At 38.2% G+C, this 21,073-nt stretch overlaps 1 protein-coding gene across 5 annotated transcripts; it reads left to right on the top strand.

Annotated features, from left to right (window-relative positions):
• The first annotated feature begins 8 nt into the window (after positions 1–8).
• LOC121671315 (protein-lysine methyltransferase METTL21E-like) lies at positions 9–19,799 on the top strand. 5 transcript variants are annotated; one of them, XM_042042789.1, is made up of 5 exons: positions 1,790–1,891; positions 3,529–3,638; positions 12,574–12,731; positions 15,168–15,285; positions 16,182–19,799. In XM_042042789.1, the coding sequence occupies exons 2-5, from the start codon at positions 3,569–3,571 to the stop codon at positions 16,604–16,606; spliced, it is 771 nt and encodes a 256-aa protein (XP_041898723.1). In that variant the 5' UTR covers positions 1,790–1,891; positions 3,529–3,568; the 3' UTR covers positions 16,607–19,799. The 5 variants fall into 5 exon arrangements, with proteins under 5 accessions (XP_041898689.1, XP_041898723.1, XP_041898705.1 ...); XM_042042771.1 differs by having other exon boundaries at positions 1,804–1,891; positions 3,554–3,638; XM_042042761.1 differs by having other exon boundaries at positions 1,804–1,891; positions 3,533–3,638.
• Positions 19,800–21,073: the final 1,274 nt, after the last annotated feature.

Raw genomic sequence — 21,073 nt, 5'->3', positions numbered from 1 at the left:
CAATTCTAAACAATGAAAACACTATTTTTAGCACATTTACTCAGAAAGACCGAGATTGCACTTGATAGAAGTTTCCAGGCTTCAGATTTTAAATTGAGCCAAAGCATGTTGTCCATTTATTTGCATTCTAATTGACTTGATAGAGCTGTTAAAATCACCTGCAATCTGTTCCTTCCCTAAATTCAAATTTAAATGAAATTCTGAAACTTAATTGGGTTATTTCTAGGTGGTGTGAGAAGTAAAATAAGTTCAGTTTTTTTACTTTTCTTCTTTCCTTCTGAGGAAAGAAGACTAAGCCTGTTTCGAAATTTTTGTGACCAAAGTAATGTTTTTTTATTGAAGAGAGATGATGCAAACCCTCAAAAAATCTCAAGGAAAAACATACAGTACAGTAAGTCCTTCTATAATCTGATGTTCAGCAATTGTTTGTGTTCTGCATGTAAAACACGTTTCTAGATTTGGAGTTACATGACTGTGTCCAAAGACATTTGTTTACAGAGGTGATGTTCAGAGGTATCTCCTGGTTGCAGCACTCACATTGGATTAATTTGCGAGTGACAGTGTGAAGCTCAGACTTCTCACACGCCTCACTTCTCTGAATATCGAATTTATTTCTGGCTCCTGTGGTTTAAGGAGGAAAAGCACGTAATTCTACCTGTCTTACTTGTGTGTTTGTACGTTACATTTTAGTCCTTCATGCCTTTTTTTTTCCTTCTCATTTGATATTTCTGCTGCATTTCTCATTGTTTCATTATTTGAAATACAAGTCCATACATTAAATTTTTGTGTGAGACCTTATCCTCCCTCTAATGGGTGCATGGCTGAGGTGAACTGGATGGGATTTGGCCCTTACAATTGCAGGGAGTCTAATATTTCATGTACAGATGATACTGGGTGAAAATCATCCCTTTTGATACTACTCTTCTAAAAGATTATAACATTTTAAGCAAATTCTCAATCTGTCCAACCAGTTTACAGCACTATTTTGTAAATCACTTGTTAACATTACTGAATTGTACTTTAAAAGTGTGTATCAGGTCCTGGTGAGTTGTTTATAAATGTAGATGAGCTCCCTTTAATTTCTTCTGCTGACTATGGTACAGAGACCCTCATGTCTCTGTAGGGCTTGTTTAGTATTTTTGCACAATAATTTATTATTTTTTGGTAACACCCAGAAACCCCAGTTGAGGTTGAAGTCTAATTTTTCTAAAAAATGGTTAAAGTCAGAGATGGCTCCTGTCGTGAATTGATTACAGTCTAAAAAAGAGAAGTCTTAGATACCTGTATTTGTTCCCACGACAGTGTTTGCGATCTCTTGAACAAATGGACATCTTGGGTATGGAGAAGGGGTATGTTTATATTTATTCAGGGTGACAGCTGTGTTGTGGGGTTAGGATTTTGGGGGTTGTGTACCTCGTGACAGTTCTGCATTGCAATGTGAGCATGTATTTCTATAATGATGCTGCAAAAGCACCGCTGCCTCTTGGTACATTTTTCTCTTGGAAGACCCTTTTGGCTCCTAAGAATGACTTTGAGCTCTTTGGTTACTTTTTAGTAACAGTGAGAGGTTGCTAACAGCCTGCCACTAACCCTGTGTTTGTAAACAGTACTCCCAGGTTGGTTACTTGGTTGGTTGTAGCTCCCTTGAGTGGGTACCTCCTGCTGTTACACAATTGCTCCCTTACATAAGGGCCGGTGAGTGGTTCCCTGTCTCTGCTCGTGCTGCAGCTGTCGGGATTTATTACTGCTCCCGGTGTGGGGATGTTGGCAATGTGTGACACAGGCTTCGGGACACGCGTTTGCCTGCGGCTGTCTGGGGGGGAAGCCACCAGCAAGAAAAGGACTGTGCTGCTGTTGGAGCACCATCTCTGGAAAGCTGTGAGAGATTCAGGTAACATTGACCAAAATGCCGTGACTGCCAGTGGCGTTTCACTTGTCTCTGTCCCTTACTCTAAATTATTTTGTATCATTTGCTTTAAACAGCGTAACTGAGCTGTTCTGCTCTGTTTAGTAGCTTGTAGCACTCCTGAATGCCTAGTAGTTCAGTGTACCTCAGGATATTTTTAGAACAACATAAAAAATGTAGACGACCACAAAATACAAAGGCTTTGTCCTGTAGGGTGATTTTACCTTTTATTTTGTCTTCTGATGGGAAGAAAATTTGTCTTTTTGGTTTTTTTTATACTGCTGAGGTAGACAACAAGCTGATGAATGTGTGTAGCGTTTTCTGCTTAATAACCCCGTAGTTTCTTATGCTACTTGTTATTCTGAAGTTGCATACAAAGACTGAATCCCACAGAGTATCTTTTGTGTTGCCTATCTAATGATGTTGCTATTGCTAAGTTCATATATAGACATAAATATAATGGCAATATTTTTGTTCTGTGTGCTGTGGTGACATGTAGAAAGCCCCCAAGTTATTTTCACCTTCAAACAAGATAATGGCTGCTGGTATTGTAGTAGCAAAGTTAAACATTAAATCTGTGTGTCTTGTAGTGAGAAGTCAAGAGAGTAAGGTGCATCCTCTCAAACAGGAGAGGGCTGTTCCATACCGTCCTCTTTATCCTGAAGTTTTGAGAGAAAAACCTGCCTAAGACTTTGCCCTGTGAGGATGATTTGATATTCAGAATATATTTTTACTTTGATTGCCCTTTCTTTTTTACTTTTTTTTTTTTTTTTTGGTCCCGCTATAGAGAGATACTCTTTTAGTCATTGCCTTATTTAATTGCAACCCTGTTGGGTGTTTAGACATCTGGAGATTAACTGTATGCTGCCTGTAACCATCCTGGCAAAAATCAGTCAAATTTCCACATTAGAGTGAACATCTAAAAATGATATCAAAGTAACAAAAATAATCAAAACACTGGTTTATTTCTTTTTGCTGTGAGCTCTTTTTGCTGTTCTTTCTGATTGTAAAATATCAAGAACTGGAGACTGTTGGTTGTCTGTCTGCTTTTCTGCAGACAGCTGAAAATTGTATTGTTCTCTGTCCCACCTTTCCTACTACTTTTTTCTCCAGTATGTTCTTTGTCTGTTCATATAGGCACATATACTTTCTGTTCAGCATATTATTTGTGAATCCTGCTCCCTTACTCTCATGTTCAGCTTTTAGGTTTCCTTGCCTTCCAAGCCAATCAATTCAAACAAGATTAGATCCTATTGGTGCAATTTTCCTTCTCTTTCAGGAATTTGTTTCTACCTTTCCTTTAAATCCTTTATAAGCCTACCCAACCTGATTTTAATTGACTATAAGTTTAAAATTTCATAAAATAGTTCTAAACATTTATCAAAGCTTTTGTTTGTTTGTTTGTTTGTTTGGTTTGGTTTTTAAAAAATCTGTTCTTTTTCCTCTGTGACAGTGTAACAGTTGAACTAGTTTGCTGCTTCTTGTACTTTTATGCCTTGAATATTGATACTTATGTGTCTTCATGTCTTTATTATCAATAGAAGTAAATTGTGGCATAATACAAGGAATTTTTTTTTAATGAAGCTTGTGTGTGAAAGAAGATATAAAGCAGTTTTATTCAGACAGGCTTGTGTTTCTCTGTCCCAGGGTTTGTGGCATAGTATGGATTTGACATCATCACAGCGTAATCAGCTACAAAATCAATGGGTCAGAGAATTGGAAAGACAAGAAGGTAAAATGTTTCTTGTTTCATTATGTTTCCTTGTTACACTTAAGAATATTGTGAAGTATAAGGAACAAAGTGTCTTGCTGACAATGAGCTTGTGATTAATTTTTTTTCTGAAGAACCGTGTTTATGGCATTTGTACAGAAAATGCAAAACAAAGTGCAGTTGTATTGTGCTATCAATGCACGTGGTATATTATTGTGTTATACCTGCATGCTCTTGTCCTGGCAGTTTCCTGCTGGTGCCTGGCATCTGTCCTCCAGTTTCTTGCCTGTGTCTAGTTCCAGAGAATGAGGCTGTGACTATGCTCAAGCTGTTCAGAGAGGTTTGTTTACCGGCTGTCAGTTAGGAGAATTGGTTATTACAAGCTTGGTTTCTGTCTAGACAGCCTCAGACCCTACCTTCAAATACCTCCAGGGGCTGTTGGCAGTGTTTCCTCTTAAGTACTTTCATGGCTGCACATCTTTGAAGATTCTAAAGCTTCATAAGTAGTCCCCTCTTTAGTGGTCACCAGGAGTAGGCAAGGTATTAGACAAATGCATATGTTTTGGGATGGGATCTAGTTATGTTCTACAGCTGAAGGCAAAAGCAGGAAATTTAAAAAAAATTTTATTTTTCATAATATTTTTGTTTAAAATCTCAGCTGAACTGTGGTCTGTGTAGAGTCAGGTAGTTCTCTTCCATGTCTATAAACATTAGTCTAAGATGATAAGGAGACATGAATGGAAAATTGGATGTCTTTACAGTTTTATCTGACACCAGACTTTGGCATCTTAAATTCCATGCCAAGTCCTGGAGGTGGAAGGGTGCTGAACCTGATGCATGGAGATTTGCCTGCTCAATTATTTTGAGCCTGTGCCTTCCTTGTTCTCATCCTTTTCCTCTACTGCTTTCCCCATTCCTATTTTATTATTTCACCTCCCCAGTCTCAGTATCTATTTCTCAGGGTTCTTATTCCAGTTCAGTTTGTTTGCAACTTTCAGTCATAGGATCATAGACTCACAAGATGGTTTGGGTTGGAAAGGACCTTAAAGACCATCTAGTTCTAGCCCCCCTGCCATGGGCAGGAGCACCTTTCACTAAAACAGGTTGCTCAAAGCCCCATCCAACCTGGTCTTGAATACTTCCAGGGATGGAGCATCCACAACTTCTCCCAAGCAATCTGTTCCAGTGTTGCACCACCCTCATGGTCTGAGAGCTTTATATTTGGTGCCTTCCCCTTTGCTTATTAACTTACTTGTAATACATTCTCCGGTTTAAAACTCCTTAGTTTTGTTCATGATTCCCATTACTACTGGTTCTCAGCTTACAGGTTGGTCCTCACCCACTCTGATCATTCCTTTTGTGCCTTTAAACAATCAGCTCTCCACACCTGCATTGTTAGATGTCTCTTTTCTTTCCTCTCATAATTTCTCGTATTAACTTTAACTCTCCTTGGTTAAATGTTTCTGAGACCAGATGCTACCACTCCTGTCCTAATTTCTTGGGATACTAAATTGCTTTACCCCAGTTGCATTATGTAAATTCACCCCAGAATAATTTTATCTCTGAGACAAAAGGAGAAGAACAAGTTTGCAAGGTGTACTTGTCCTTGACAGTCCATCGTCTCACTTCACTTGGCCATGGCTCAGTTTTTAATCCATAAATATCTGAGAAAATGCTGACCTAGTAACCTTCACGTAACTCCTGACATTTTAGAAGGGACACACTCCTACTTTCCCTGCCTGGCAGATGTCCTAATTGATGGCAATTCCTGCCATCATTTCAAGCATCTTGGTGGAGTCCAGAAAGGTGCCTTACACAGGACATACTTGGAATGGAGCCAAGTGAAAAGCATCCTAACCCTGTAACTTACAATTTAAGTTAATTCAGCTGGGGAGAGGGAGTGACATAGCATCTCATTCATATTTTCTGAGTTACTTCTAAAGATTCTTCTTATCTCTCTCATTCTCTTCCCCACTGACACTTTTTCACTGACTTCAAAGACTGTTATAAAATGTGAAAAACATTCTGTGACCTGAGTATGGACCCCAAGCCTGCCTCTTCACAACTGAGTGCCCAATTTGTAGTTGGACTTTTCCTTGCTTGTTATCCTTCTAGCATGATTCTTGCAGTCCTGGTTTCCTGATGGCCCACCTTACTAGTTTAACACTTCTCTGTTCTCTTTCTCTTCCCTCAGTAAGGAGACACACTTTTGCTTAAGACCTTGCTAAACTCAGGTGAAAACTTCTTGTGTATAGATAGAACAGAATTTGGAGTCAACACTCAATTTATCAAAGCATACATTAACTTTGTAGAGAAGTCTGTAACTTATTCTTCTGTCTCAGCCATGTGCCCATCTTCTCCATTTTCACTTCTTTAGCATTTTCAGTAGCTGCATTTCGACAATAAATTATATATCTCAACTGCCACATGAGAAGAGTGGTATGATTGCATGGGTTGGTGTTGTTAGGTTACTTTCAGGTCCTTTATGTAGAGGAATATTTTAGAAATCCAGAATTATTGGTAGGTGAAAACTGACAGCATTTTCTTGAGTTTATTCCTATCTGTCAGGAAATTAGCTGCCTTTTATAATGTATGTTGGATCACCTAATTTAAGAACACAGTCTGCTTTGTAGTCAAAGGGAAATAATTTAGTTATTTTTAGAGATTAAATAGCTTCTGAGCCTAGACTTGGAGATATTTTCAATGACAGACAAACATGACGAAGTAACAAGGGAAGAACTTGGCAAACTTGAATTCGTTATGTGTTCATGAGATAAAATGATTACAGTACTTCTATTTTCAGCCATTTAATGGTTTTTAGATGACCTGTGACTTGGATAGGGCTGGGATAGCAGTGGTGCAAATTTGAAATTGAAAACGTGCCTCTCAAGCCTGGGTAAATACATAGACTGGATACTGTGAACAAACGCTTCTCCTGTTCCTGTGTCCTCGTGCTCTGGGCTAAGTGCATCTTGTCTCTTGGCTGACAAGAGGCTGCCTGTGGGTGGCAGTTTTGTATTTCTGCATTTCAAAGTATAAAGTTTCAAGAATTTCAGTACCCTGACATGGTATCTCAGACTAATCAATATAATACACCCCTTCATTGCCATCACTTCAGCAGGTTGAGCTTGTAACGAATGTACTGGAATGCCTACACTTACATGATGATCGTTTTTGTAGGTAGGGATGAAGTAAGGAAAAATTAGCTGTGCAGTTTAGACATACTGGAATGGTACTTTGCTTTATATTCTTAGAAATGTGTAGGTTACATCTGACTTCTGTGAAGTCAAGGGCATGACTAACTTCCCCTCCTAACCCTGTCCTTTAAGGGCCCTTAGGCTGAAATGGAATAAAATAGAAATAAATGGAATGAAATAAAGATAATAAAGTGATACTGCTTGAAATTTAAGGACTACTTTGTGCTTCAGGATTGTGTATGTTTCCATGGAGCCGTCTGTAATGCTTGCAGGACTAGGACTCTGATCCTGACATGTCAGTAGCTCAGTAAAAATTCTGAGACTCCAGAGTCCCTTATTATTGTGACCTTTATGTAGTTTTAGGATAAACTTGGTCTGAGCCATTGGAAATATCCATATGGGATACCTTTGGATGATTTCTGTCAGTGGAGTAGTGTAACTCTTCTCCAGTCATCTCTTACAGAGCTAGTTGCCGGTTTGTTCCCTTACTGCTCATTTTGCAGGTATCCTCTTGACTTTGGGATATATAGATAGCTATTACAGATATTTGTAATATAAGAAATATGTATTATATATATTATGTCCACATAATATAAATAAAATACATCTTAAGTATTTAATTTGGATGACTCCACTCCCATGTGTCCTGAGTGGGGGGTGATCTGAAGCGTCCTGGATATTATATGAATTCTTGGAATCTCTTGGAAACTCTCTTGCATTACTCAATCAGTAATATCAGAACAGGTAGTCCTCCTGTGAGGAGGCAATTGCTGAGAAGTCATAGAGGAACCATCTTCACGGCTGTTTATGCATGGTATTGAAATATTTGTAACGACAAGTCTAAATGGTAAATTTAAAATCTAAACTCTATAGGTGAAAGTATACTGCTTCTGAAGAAGGGAGAACATGTTGCTGTAGGGCTGGACTTTGTCAGGTCAAATTCATGCTGAAGTCTTGGATTTCATTCCTTTTGCCAGTTGGAGAAAATCCATCAAAGCAGGAGAGAAGCAGAAGATGACTGGATCTTATTTCCTTATGACATTGGTCTGTGACGCCATTTGACCTCAAGAGATTAAGGACAGTCAGGCCAACACTAGAAAGAGACTAATATGGTTTTTTTCTTCCCTGTAGGCTGTTCCAATGAATCAATGGGTGAAACTATTGTTTCTGAATTAATGTTTCTTCTAATCCACTATCAAATTACTTGGAGTATGTTTTGTTACTCTCTGTGTTATTTGTGAATGAGTCTGAAAATGGAGATGTTGACTGCTAGTGTATCACAGCTTTCAGGTGGAAAGGCCCTTTTACCTTTTTAGCTACGTTTTAATTCAGGTATCTAGATAGTGGTAACATTTTTTAAAATATAATTTTGATTTAACCCCTTTTTTGCTGCTTTTTATGCATTTTAAATGCTTTTTATGCATTTTAAATGCTGTTTTACAATGCCTGTCTCTGCTGCTTTTCCATTCAGTGGAGAATACAATATTGTAGGCGGTATCACTAGTGATGCAGTGAGAGATTTAACATATGCTTTTAATTGATGGGAGATACCCAAGTGAATTTTAAATTTACCATTTCTGATGCAGCTGTATACTTATAGGCAGGATTTTATGTGACAAGTGATGTAAATAGCTGATCATGTAGCTCGTTTCTAAACATGTAATATTTCTACTCATTCTAAGTAAAAAGTGTGCAGATAAAGATTGCCCTCAGTGTTATATAAAAAGATGCTGCAGTTTACAACTTGTTCCATTCTGACCTATTCTGGTCTATTTCCTGTCATTTTACTTCTACCCTTCCCTTCCCTACTTGAAGAACTTCTCCAGCTTTCTCTCAGCAGAACTCACATAATTTTCTTTCTTTAGGTTTTCTTCTAATACATAACATTTTAACATTTGTTTACCATGACTTGTGAATGTGTCAGCAAAATCCTCTGGTTCCCTACACAAGATTTTGCAGTTTGACACACGTTTCTCTAACTAACCTGCCACTGACTTCACAACTCCAGTCTTCCACATGGTTAGTATGTCTCTTTGGAAAACTTTGTTTGCATTTCAGTTTCTTTGCCTTTGAGAATGATGTTTACACTCATTTGATGTGGTTGATACAGTGCAAGATGTGTCAGCAGTACATGAGCTTTTTCCCTCAGCCCTGATATTAATGTAAAATCAAGGGAGCTCATGGAACATGCTCCAAAGATGTTAGACTTCTATAATAAACAAACCTTATCTAAAATATTCCAAAGAACACTGTAAGTAATTAACCTATTAGACAAAAAGTCTTAAGAAACTTAAAGATATTGTTGAAGAATTTGGGGCATCTATAGAGGGTAACTTTGTGTACACAAGTTCAACACAAAGGAGTTCTATCTGTTTCACTAAGAAAAATGATCTCAATTTCTATATGTTACCTGGACAGGATCAAACTGCCTCATCTTACTGTAAATAAGGTTCCAGAAACTCCAGCGATTTCTGTGTTTGCTCATGCAAAAAGATGAATAGGCTGAAGAAAACAATTCTGTGTGTGTACCACTTCTGCGCTTCTCCACATCACAGAAGGGGAGTGAGGGCAAAGCTATCTTGTCAAACGCAACCTGTGTGTTTGTTTTCTTCTGGCTTTGTGAAGAAGGGAGGAGCCACTCCTGTCAGACTTTTAAGTTCTGATAGTTCAGTATCTGTGCTCCAGGAGTATTGCTGGAAATGCCCATTGTGCACTTCCATTCTTACAAGAATTGAGAGCCAGGTCAGTCAAGCCTCCTCTTCTCTTATCCGACCCTATTCTACTCATGAGTCATCTCTTTTTGTCTTAAAATGTCATTAGAATCCATTCATTGACTCATAATTTCAGAACATTTTTTCTGAACAAGAGAATATGGACTAACACTGAGGTAAACATTTCCAGGAGAATAACCCCCTTTCAGCTTTTTATATCTGTTATCAAGGAACTAGTTTGATCAAAGTACCAGTAGAATTTTCTTGATGTTTTCAGATATTGAAAGAGTTCATCTCACTTGGATTTTACTTACAACAGTTTTTGTGTCACTTGAAAGATTTCCCACTAGTTCTTTATTTTTCTATTCTCACTGCTTTGAGGGCAGTTACAGTAAAATTAACTTCTTTCCTTTTGTGCACTCCCACAAGAAGTTGTTCTGAAAGATAAAAAGCAGCAAACAGAGGAGTGCTTTTTGCTGTGCGAAGGGAAACTTGTATGAAATAAGTGAATCCGACTAAAAGTCTGCACTCCTTATTTTGTCAGCACTCTGTCAGGATCATTAGCATCCTGGTTTTTATAAACTTTCTTCTTCAGGCCTTGTCTAACATATGATAACTCTGATGAAAAAGATATTCTTTTTGATTCTTCACAATACTAGTGTCTTCTTAAAGGGAAATAAAAAAAATTAAAAATGTGTAAGTTTCTCCAGATAAGCCACCTGGAAGACTACCAAAAGGATAAAATGGGCAAAAATTCAAGTGGTGTTATTGATCAGCAGATTCAGGATTCTTCTTTCAGGGGTACAGACAGTTCAGCTCAGGAAGAGTGCAGTGGCCTACAAACTCTGTTAGTGTAGGTGCTATGCAAAGCTGAAGTAGAAAGTTTTCTGATCCTGTAGGGAATAGGTGGGAAATATTTATTGAGTGCTAGAGGGGCAGCTGTAATACTGCAAAGGTTTTATAGATCTTCTGGCAGGAGCTTTATAAGTTAAGGCTTAATAAGTTACCAGGTTCTCAACAAAATTGGATCCAAAACAGATGTCAAGGGAGGAAGAATCAAGAAAAATGGTTGTAATTGAGAGGTAATAGAAAGAATAGCTTTTACTTCCACAGCCAGTAATGATCACAGAACAAGATCAGACTGCTCTAAGCAATCGGAGAAGATTAAAAGCAGGCTATATCTGGTATGCTTGGAAAGAAGGATGATCTATTAAATACACTTATGATATGTGTAATAAGACAGCTTTTTATTATTTCTTTCATAAAAGAAAGATTAATTTTGCCCAGAAGCAGCATTTCCCTGGCACTTAACTCATGTTTGTCAAGAGCTCCCTGATTACAGGCACAGTGATGCATGTGTTTTCTCCCAGCTTAACATTAGAAGCTTGAAGAGGCTGACAAATACTGCTTGTTTCCTAGCATCTTAAAATACCATTGTTTCATTGTTGAGCATTTTATTTTAGTTACCTTTATAAAATTTATAAAAACTGTATTTCTTCCTGTAGTATATGCATGGCATTATTTTTAATTTTGCTGTATCCCATCATTAGGGCCCCCCCCATAAATTCTACAAGTATTGTGGTTGGTTAGTCAGTTTTTGTTGGGTTTTTGTGTCTTAGTGTCAACATACCAAGAGCAAATATTTTTGGTTTTTCTTCCTTGTTCGCATCTATTCTCTAGTTTCCTCTGATGCTGAAAGTTGAGTTACAAGCTTAAAGCACTGGCTAGTGAGCCTGAGCAGCTTCCTGATGTCTTTATGTTTGGTATCATCTTTTTCTTTGTTCAACCCTGCTTTTGCTCCTTGGGCCTTCTATCACAAGGAAGGGAGAGATAACTTTGTCCGTAAGTTATCACAATAAAAATGCTGAGGCATGTGGCAAAATAAATGACAACACTTGGGGTGTTATGTCCTGTGACTGCAATGATTTGAGGGGGAAGAGAATGTGAAGACTCTTCAATAGACCAATGTGTTTTCTGTTGATGAAAGCAAAAATGGTTTCATTTTTAACAGCCATCAGGCCCGCAATTTCCATCCAGATCCCAAATTAATATCTGTGATTTTAATGGGAGCTTCAGGCTTGATACAGAAACTCTTTGCCTGAGGTAGTAACACAGTTATCTAAATCTCTAGAATGCTTTCTAGAAGGTGTAGCTTGTAAACATGTTTTGCTTTTGATGATTTTCCAACAGATCACAGTTGGCAATGAAAGAGAAGTTCCTGTGAAAACTTGGAATGAATCTAGACTTTGCTAAGAAAATGCTCTAGACAATTTCACTTACATATTTTTTTCCTAACATTGTGGTGCAGTTTTGTGTGATGATGGCAAAACTGAAACTAGCTTAGTATTCAGCTAAAAAGGAATGAATCCTCTCCTGTTAGAAGAGTTATCCAGGATTGTGTTAGCTATCATAAATATTCTTTGCTTAGCAACAGGGATGGCATTCAGGATATCAAGCCAACTGGAAAGAATCCCTCTGACAGGGCTCTGTTGGGGTGGGTGGATAAGCTTTCCTGACAACACAAGTGCTTTCACTCCTGTCTGTCATAATTTGTGTTGCTAGGATCTGTTTCTCAAGTTTTGTGACAGACTTATAAATGATACTCTGGCTCCTTTTGTTTACTGTCAAAAAGAACCATAATATGGGGAAAGTGACCAGAAAAGGATATGGGGAATAATGAAAAATCCGGGTGCATACGACCATGAGCGTCTATACTAAGGCAGCTGTTCTTGAAGGGAAAAAGAGGTTTAAAAATTTCCTTTGGGTTGCTGAAATGGAAAGCAATGTATGCTGACATTCCCCTTCTTTACTTTTTATGAACTTGGCTGCTTCAGCAAAACAGGAAGGAAATTATTTAGTTACACGCTGAAAATTTCAATTAGAATTCAGAAGAATTGCTGTGTACCATGCTAACCATTAATGGTGAAATGTATTTTTATTCACAGATGTAATTTATATTCTTGCTTCCAAATCAGCTTTTCAATATGAATTGGTAGTTTCATAATCAGTTCACTCAGCCTGTTTGACCTTTTATACTTTTGCTTCCAGGGGAAAAAGAAGATGAACAGATAGTTGCAGAAATCATGGGGAGGCGTTTTTTTCCTGATCTTATAACTCATAAGACCTGGGAAGGCTTTCACTTTGCCGGCCATGAGATAAGAATTACAGAAGCCACTGATTGTTACGGGGCAGTCGTCTGGCCATCGGTACAATATTTTTGTAGTGTTATTATTTTTTATATTTGGAGTCTTCTAGCACTTTTTAATTTGTTTTGTATAATAAACATATTTTGTTATATGTTGTAAAACCAGGGGAATAATTCTGTGCTTCTCTGTCTCTGTTCTGCAAATCCCAAACCTGAATTTAACCTGGTTTTGTGTGGATTCATGTTTCGCAAATCTTACATGGTGTTTGTTGTTCGTGCCCCAGTCACGCAAGGTGTATGATCTCCTCGCTTGCCAGTAGCTTTTAATCCTATTAGCCAATTACAAGCATACTTTGAAAGAAATATGGCAGTTTTATGATGATTGCACTTCTGTACATTTTATAAATACAGATGGCTGTGTAGCAGGCAGATCCAGGTTGAGGAAACAACTGTGATACGAGCTCACGAGGTGTTAGCACTCATAGAAGCTACTCAACCTACTCATGTAAGAAAAAATTACCTTGTTAATACATAGACATGGGAAAACGTTCAGCTGGAGCTTTCAGTTCCTTAGACAGCCAGAAATCTAGTTGGAGAGAACCACTGTCCTTGGCTCTTGATGTAAGAACCATCAACACATTCACCGCACAAGGAGCCTTCTTCAAGTTTTGAATCTGTACAATGCAGAAAACTTACTGTTTTGAAATGATTAAGACTGAAAGAAATCTCCAGAAAGGTGCCACGATGCATGTTGAAATTTGTGTCCCTATAGGAGAGACCCAGGATGCTCCATTTCTTTCCCAACTGCATCATCCTTCTAGGATCATACTATTTTTTAGAAGTATGACCACAGTTCAGCTGAGGATAGTTGTCCTACTCTTCTGTTTTGAAGTCCAAATGATATTCCTGGTTTTAGGAGACCTGGACCAGTCATCTGTACTATATGTTTTAGTGACCTCAGTGCATGTCTTCATGGAAAGTCTGGCTGACTACCAATTATTCTCACAAAATCATGGACTTCAATGAAAAACATTTTTTTCATCTGGAAGGGCTTAGCTGGTTTTGTTGTGGAAGGAAGACAACCCTTTTTTGATCTCTGTCTCTTAATGTTCTCCCTTCCATTTCCATCTAGATATACTTGAAATCTTCTGAAAATGTCAGCCAAATTTGTCAAGAGTGCAGAAACTTTAAGGAAAGTAAAGTTTCTGCATGTTTCATGGAAAGCAAGGCAGATTTCAAAGTTTCCCTGATTTAACCCTCAGAAACTTTGATTATGTCAACCATTTTCTACAACAGAATACACCAAAACCCTGAGGGAAGGAATTATAGGAATTAATGTAACTAGGAGGAAATCCTAATATAATGTCAAATATAATGTCAATATAATGTCAAACATCAGACCCAATCTTTAGGAACCTGACTTTAATTATTCCTGGTTCTCACAGACTGATTTCTATATCAAAGTGCTGTTGATTAAGTGATATATGTAAGTTTGCATTACCTTCTCTTCTGTGCTCTGAATTAAGAGGTAGGAAACAAAAGTTTTGTTTGAATTTGTAGCATGTCAACATTGGGTCAGCAGTCCTTCTGTTCCTTTCCTTTTCATTCTTAATTAGTTAAAAGCAAAACTAATTTTTCTTTGCCAGAGCAAGCCATTAATAATCGCCTTTCCAAATGACCATCTGCATTGTGAGAGGATGTGACAACCTTCTATTTTTCAGTGGAGACTATATAATTATCGAAGTCTGGGAAAAATATGGAACAAAATCTGGAAACCATCTTTATCAGAGAAATAAAATTAGCAATTTCTATTTCAATAGTGAGCTAAAACTCACTGGTCAGTGTGAGACAGAGCAGAAAAGCTGAAGAAGATTCTTAATCACAGTTTGTATACACATGTGTAAGGAGTCTGTTGTAGATGCTCTTTGTGGCTATATTTACTATGAAAATCTGCTAAGCTTAACAAGGTAAGCAAATAGAAACTGCAAGCAAACTGAACCAGAAGAAAAGGGGGTAAATCTATTTGTCCCTTTTGAACCCTAACAATAATTAATTACTGTCAGAAATAACTGACTATTAGAAGAACTTAAGAAGGGTGGTTGTGGATTTTCTCTCACAAGTAGTCCTTATATCAAGATGTGTTTGTGAAGGACACCTTTTATCTCAACCAGAAGTAAGTCCAGTTATAAGGAAGAACTGGTGACTGGAATTTCACAGCTCATGTTATATGTTGTGACATATTATCTAATTGCAGTTGTTCCTTCTGGCTGTAATGATTCACAGACCTATATGGAGACCTGTTGTAGCATTTATTTTGTGACCTATAGAGCCCAAAGATCATAGTGAGCTGTGATCCTTTAGGGATTGTGCTTGAATGAATATTGCTCATTTGAACAGACAACAATTTTTTGCATGCTTTTAAATGACGACTCATATTTAGTAAAGGGATTTATTTCATTAATTTGTTCAGTATGTTCATGGATTTCCTCCCCTACAGGCTCTCGTTCTGTGTTATTTTTTGGAAACTAATTCTAAACAATGCAATTTGGTTGACAAAAATGTGATTGAAATTGGAGCCGGAACTGGCTTGGTCTCCATAGTAGCCAGTTTGCTGGGTGAGTATGTGATACTTCTCTTACGCTCTTGGAAACATCTCTCAGATGAATAGTGGAGGACAGAGGACAAGGCTTGGTTCTTCTGAGAGACTGTTGTTTGAAAGCTTCCAAGAGCAAGAAACAGTAAATTCTAAAAGGCTTGTTTGGAAACATGCTCTGTTGGGTTTTTTCTGGGAGTGTATTGATGCAATAAAGGAGGTCCCAGTAGATAGGTTGTCATTTACCGTGTTAAACTGGGGATCAAAATAAGAAATTAGTGGCTTCACAGGATGTCAGTGGCAAGTAGACTGACCCAGATGTAGGTATGACCAGTGCATCCTCTTCCTTTGATCAAATAGCTCTTGGATGCCAGGTCACTTTCTATCCATTTGTGTTTCAGTATTTTCCTTCAGCAACTTGGTTTTTCTGCTGCAGACACTGTTGTGTTTACTCTCATGGCACCCTATTCGTCTTCAAGAGTAATCCAGGTCAGTGGGTTCTGCATTTTAACAGAACTTTAGCTTTCTGTAATCTGAGAAAGCTTCTTCTTGCATGCGAAGGAAAGAACCTGAGGCAATGCTTACATCTCATGCTGACCTCTTGGATTCGGTAATTGGTATTCTTCAGTCCCTAGTAGCCACTGTACTTTTAACCAATGTGAAATCAACATACTGTAAGTATCTCATTCTCCCCACCAGCTGCATTTAGGTGGCAAGCTGTAGAGTAGACCTACTAGGAAGCAATACTTATTTTAAGCACAATGTCTAAGAGTTATTGGGAGCATCTACATTTCTTTATTGCCCTCAGTGAGAGTTACCTGATAAAACCAGTTCCTTGTGCAGTGGCTTTTGTGAATGGGCTTTTACTCAAGTCTTGATGTATATTCAAATATTATGTTTGTTTTCTCTGTGTCACAGGTGCCTTTGTGACTGCCACAGATTTGCCAGAACTACTGGGAAACCTTCAGCACAACGTTCTCCACAATACAAAGCAGAAATGCAAGCACCAGCCTTGTGTTAAAGAATTGTCTTGGGGAATTGATCTGGAAAAGAACTTTCCTAGGTCTTCCTGTCACTTTGACTACATTATGGCTGCTGATGTAGTTTACTACCATCCATTCCTGGATGAACTCCTCCTAACTTTTGATCACTTGTGCAAGAATGATACTGTTATTCTGTGGGCCATGAAATTTAGGTTGGAGAAAGAGAACCAATTTGTGGACAGATTTCAGACGCTGTTTGACTTAGAGATGATTTCTAATTTTCCCAGTTTGAACATAGCCTTGTATAAAGCAATGAGGAAAGGCAGGATGAAAGCCAGACCTTCCAAACTGATGGTCTGAAAGAGAGATACAGGGAGGTGACAATTTCAGCTGTCCTGCTTGTTCTCTGTTCAATAATTTCCATTTTAGTAGCTGCTGACACCTACATGAATGGCATTTCTAGATAGGTAAAACAAATCATCAGATTCCTAGTGCATTCCTATAAATTCCTAAATTCAATTTGCCAACAGTGTTATACACAGAAGAGATATATCTGTGACATTTTCTTGACTTTTATGTGCTAAGCTGACAGCTCTAATAACTTTCACAAGTCTTACCATTCTTGTTATGGCTCATACAATGAACATTTCCAAAAGTTTTCAATTGCAGCTTTGAGCAGTCTCTTACAAGTTCAAACAATTATTTAAAACTTAAGACTATAAATCTTTGTATTTAAAAGTTTTGGTGTCAAATCTGATATTTCCCCATTCTCACTATCATGTTAATCCTTCCTTTGAATACCCTTAATAGGACATTGAATTAGCTGAAAAAAACTCACCACCTGGGAAACACACTGTTATAATAAAGAGATAGAATATATTAGTTGCTCTTAATTTATTGATTATGCTTCCATTTTTTACTTAAATTCAGGGATTCTGCAACAGACAGCTACACACATGGGACAAGCGGGAGTTAAATGTTTTGTTGCTTGAACAAAGGCCTTGTATTAGAAGCATACAGTGTATCACCAGCTGCCCTTCGCAAAGACTTTAAATTCTTGGTCTGGAGGTCTGCTCCTCCAAAAATAGCTGGTTATCTGAACCTGAGGGAATAACAATGGAAAAAGGACAGTGGCCATCCAGAGAGGAGCTTTGCACTGCTGGCTGCTGGTGGCTGGAGGCAGAAAACTAAACCAGCCTGTCATGGTGTGGCTGAGGCATGGATAGGCTTAGATTTATTTATTTATTTATTTATTTTTTTAGTGTGAGCAAACAAAATTCTTTCCTCCTGGCCACTCAGTACTGCATGCTCCTGTTTTCAGTGCTCTATCCAAGAGTGTTCTTTTGGGAACATTAATAAAATTATTTTTTCCACACATCGTATTTTCTGATTCTGTATGTAGTTGATTTTGAGGCCTTCAAATCTCTTTCAAACTAGCGAAGAGAGCTTTACCAACTCTACTGTAGCAGGCAACTGCCCTAGTAATATGGAGGCTCTGGGGACTGGCAGTATTTATCTTTCTAGCTCCTGTTTGTATATTCTCTCAAGGAGTTTTTTATTTTTTATTGTTGATTTCCTGAACATACTATTGCTTTTATCTCTGATTGTGGCAGCTGCATGTTACTTATTTACTCTGGCACAACTGTGGGGAATGTGATGTGGAATGTACTTTTTGTCCCAGCTGAGCATTGGTGCCCAGTGTTAGACATGAAGTGTTGCAGAGAGGAGAGACTGAGCTGCCAAACTTTTCCAGTGGGAACTGGGTATCCCATGTTTGAAAGGAAAGCGGATGAGGATGTGGAAGGAGGGATCTGTTGTTGGAGGGAGGGTTGCAGAGAAAAGGTAGCTACAGGGAGAGGGTAAGATGGAGGAAGAAAAGGAGAATACAGTGAGACTGACTTAATAAATGGTTAGGAACCATAGCACAGGGGTAGACCATTTTTTTTGATACTGATTGTAATGGGGGCATCCTTGGTGAAACACGAAGGGTGACTCTGGGGTAAAATTAAAACAATCAGTAGCATGTCTCAGCCCAGAGGCAAAATGAAAAGAAAGGGAGTCAGCTGTATTTTCTACCTCTCCTGCTAAGAAATCACATGTGAGATTTCGCCTTGTAGGTTATTAGAGAAATATCTAATCCTCATCAGTAAATTTCCTTGACAAAGTTTGTAGACAGAGGTAGCATCCTTTATTGGATCAATCAGTATAGCTAGAAAATTAGACTTTTTACCAGCTGACAAGGAGTATTACCCCTCCTTACAGATGTTATTATGCATATGTCCTTAGATAATTACAGCTGTAGAAAAACATGACTGCAAAATGGAAATACTTGGAATTTTTTTTCCCACATTGTGTAATAGAAATAGTTTAGAGCAAGTGAATTAAGAAACAAACAGGGTTCTCTGCCATTGCTTGATTTCCTCTCCCTGCTTCCTTCTTGACTTGCTTGCAATCATTAAATCTACTGCAGTTGTAACCATAATCCTTGCATTTGAAAGAGCATCTCAGTCTACAAATGTTTCATGGATAAATGGATTGGCACTATAATTGGTGAAATGATCTTGTGAACTCCAAAACAATGAAGGTGAAAGAGGAAGACTACAGCAAAGTGGTTAAGTGGGATCACTTTTAAATAGCTGTCCTGCTGACTAGCCCTCCTGTTTCGGCCACAGACTGACCCCTGCTGAGCTTCTGCTGAAGGCAGCAGGAGATGTGTTTGTCAAATGGAGTCAGGATTCAGCACTTTAGGCCCAACAGCTTGTTAATATGTACTGGAATGTAACATCAGTTCTCTTTCTCACAAGTCTGCCTAGCACTGCTGTGTGAAGCTTCCTGGGAAATGTCTAGTGACTGGCTGCTCTATTGTACAGCCACCTTTTGTCCTCTGGTGTGATGGGCAGGTTATTAGCCATGACCAGTGGACGGTGAGCTTGTATGTGGCATTTGCCTATGGAGTTTATTAATGCTCTTTGAGAATAAGTCTCCCATAAATGTCAAGTATTACTGACCCCTAAAGTCAGTCATAATTTTAATAACCACTTATTCTTTATTCTAATATCTCAGATAAAGGATCAAATTGTCATTCAGTGCATTATAGTGCTAATACACATGGCATTTGTATCTGTAGTTTCTGAAAGGCAGGGGCCAAGAAGGTCAGTTAAAGCTCCACTTCTAAAGAATGCTAGAGAATCTGCCTATGCTGGTAGGCTTTTACAGTCGCTTATAGGGTGTTATGGTAATCAAACTAATTTAAGAGATAAATTGGGGTGTATGGTATAGGTTCAATCCATGCCTTGGGTTTTATGTATTTCAAGCTAAGAGCAGCAGTATATTTTAGTAACTTGATGGTATTTGCTAAGTTTTCTCCAAACAATATGCTTTTCAAGTGCTAATATTTTCAGGAAGGGTTCTTTTTGTATAAAGTGTATGTAGAATTATTACAGTGATTTACTCTGCTGCTTATTTTATAATTGCATCAAGGTTTTTTACAAATCGTTGCCTTTTGCCTCTCAGAATTAAAGAAACAAACAGTTTCAACATTGTAGAGTTTCCATATGGTCGTGTTGTGGTTTTGTCTCTCTCTTGCTGAGTTTCAGTGTTGCAGCTGAGTGATTTGGTTCTGTTTGTGTTACTACACCCACCCACTTGGGCTTTTACCTCTTATAACAACTGTAAGAAAAAGCTGCAGCCGCTGAAAATTTAGAAAAAAAATTCAAATGACAGTACAGATCTCCTGTGCAAATCTCATTTTCATTTAGAAGCAGTAATGGAGCCCCAGCCTAAGATAGGCAACTGCCAAAAATGCCCAAATAACTACCCCTGGCCCAAATTGCAGTTGAATGATGAACAACTTATATTGGCCATTATACAAGCACTAGTCAGTGCTAGGTGAGCAAAAAAGATTAAAGAACACCGCGTGTGTCCTCCTGAATGGATCTTTAAGTCCAGTAACATTGGGTATGTCAGCACAGGTGACTCAGTCATCTGAAGAAATCGTACATTTACCAAACAACCCAGGACCTTGAAACCTAAATGGATTTAGAAGTCACCAATTCAGCTAACACCCTTTGAACTCTGCAGACCTGAATGGTGCAGGACTTTTCCCTATTCAGCCATTTTTACTGCACTGGTAACCTTGAGGTGATCTCGAGATAAGTTCAGTGACATAGAAAGAAGCTGTCAAGATGTCATTGCTCCATGGGTGTGATTAAGAAATTGACATGTTCATTCTTATAATAGGTCTGTGACTTCAGGGTAATGTTGTTACACAGGTGTAAAGCAAAGAGGAAACTGAGCTAAATATCAAGGGATTTTAACCTCACTCACAGGGGAAAGTCCAGTACCAAAGTTCTTTCACAGTAAAAATAACATTTCCTGTGCTCCACCTTGTTTGAATTTGCTTACATTAAGAAAAAAAGTAAATTAATTTTATTATTGCATAAAAACAAATACTTCTGTGCCACTCTAGATAAATTATAAACACCCTAAAAGTATAAGCAGTCAGTAATAGGCCACATTCTCCACCAAGTGTTCTAAACTAAACTGCTAAACCACCACAAGGCCAGAATAATATAACAAATTTTCCTTTTGCATAATTAAGCCATCCAAACATACAATACACAGGCTGTGTTGGATAGCCTAGAATTTCAGAATCATTCGGGTTGGGTTGGCACCTCTGAAGGCTACCTAGTCCTACCTCCTGCTCACATCTGGGCTGTATTCAAAGTCTGAACAGGCTGCTCAGTTTCTCCAGTTGTACATGAAAATCTTGAAGAAAGAAGAATCCACAATACCCCTGTGCAGCCTGTTAATTTCTTTCCCCCCACC

Source organism: Corvus kubaryi, unplaced genomic scaffold, assembly GCF_017639235.1.
Source record: "Corvus kubaryi isolate FWS band 111438036 unplaced genomic scaffold, C.kubaryi_AGA036_p1.0 133, whole genome shotgun sequence".
Classification (NCBI taxonomy): domain Eukaryota; kingdom Metazoa; phylum Chordata; class Aves; order Passeriformes; family Corvidae; genus Corvus; species Corvus kubaryi.
The sequence above is the reverse complement of the archived record's forward strand: the minus strand, read 5'-3'. Positions and strand labels throughout refer to the sequence as shown.

What these genes read in the sequence shown, in the direction of transcription:
- LOC121671315 (XM_042042755.1), top strand. Translation starts at nt 1,762, where the DNA reads ATGTTGGCAATGTGTGACACAGGCTTCGGGACACGCGTTTGCCTGCGG. An exon ending in GAAAGCTGTGAGAGATTCAG is followed by an intron (nt 1,892 to 12,573) that starts GTAACATTGACC and finishes TTTTGCTTCCAG; the next exon opens with GGGAAAAAGAAGATGAACAG. An exon ending in GGGCAGTCGTCTGGCCATCG is followed by an intron (nt 12,732 to 15,167) that starts GTACAATATTTT and finishes CCTCCCCTACAG; the next exon opens with GCTCTCGTTCTGTGTTATTT.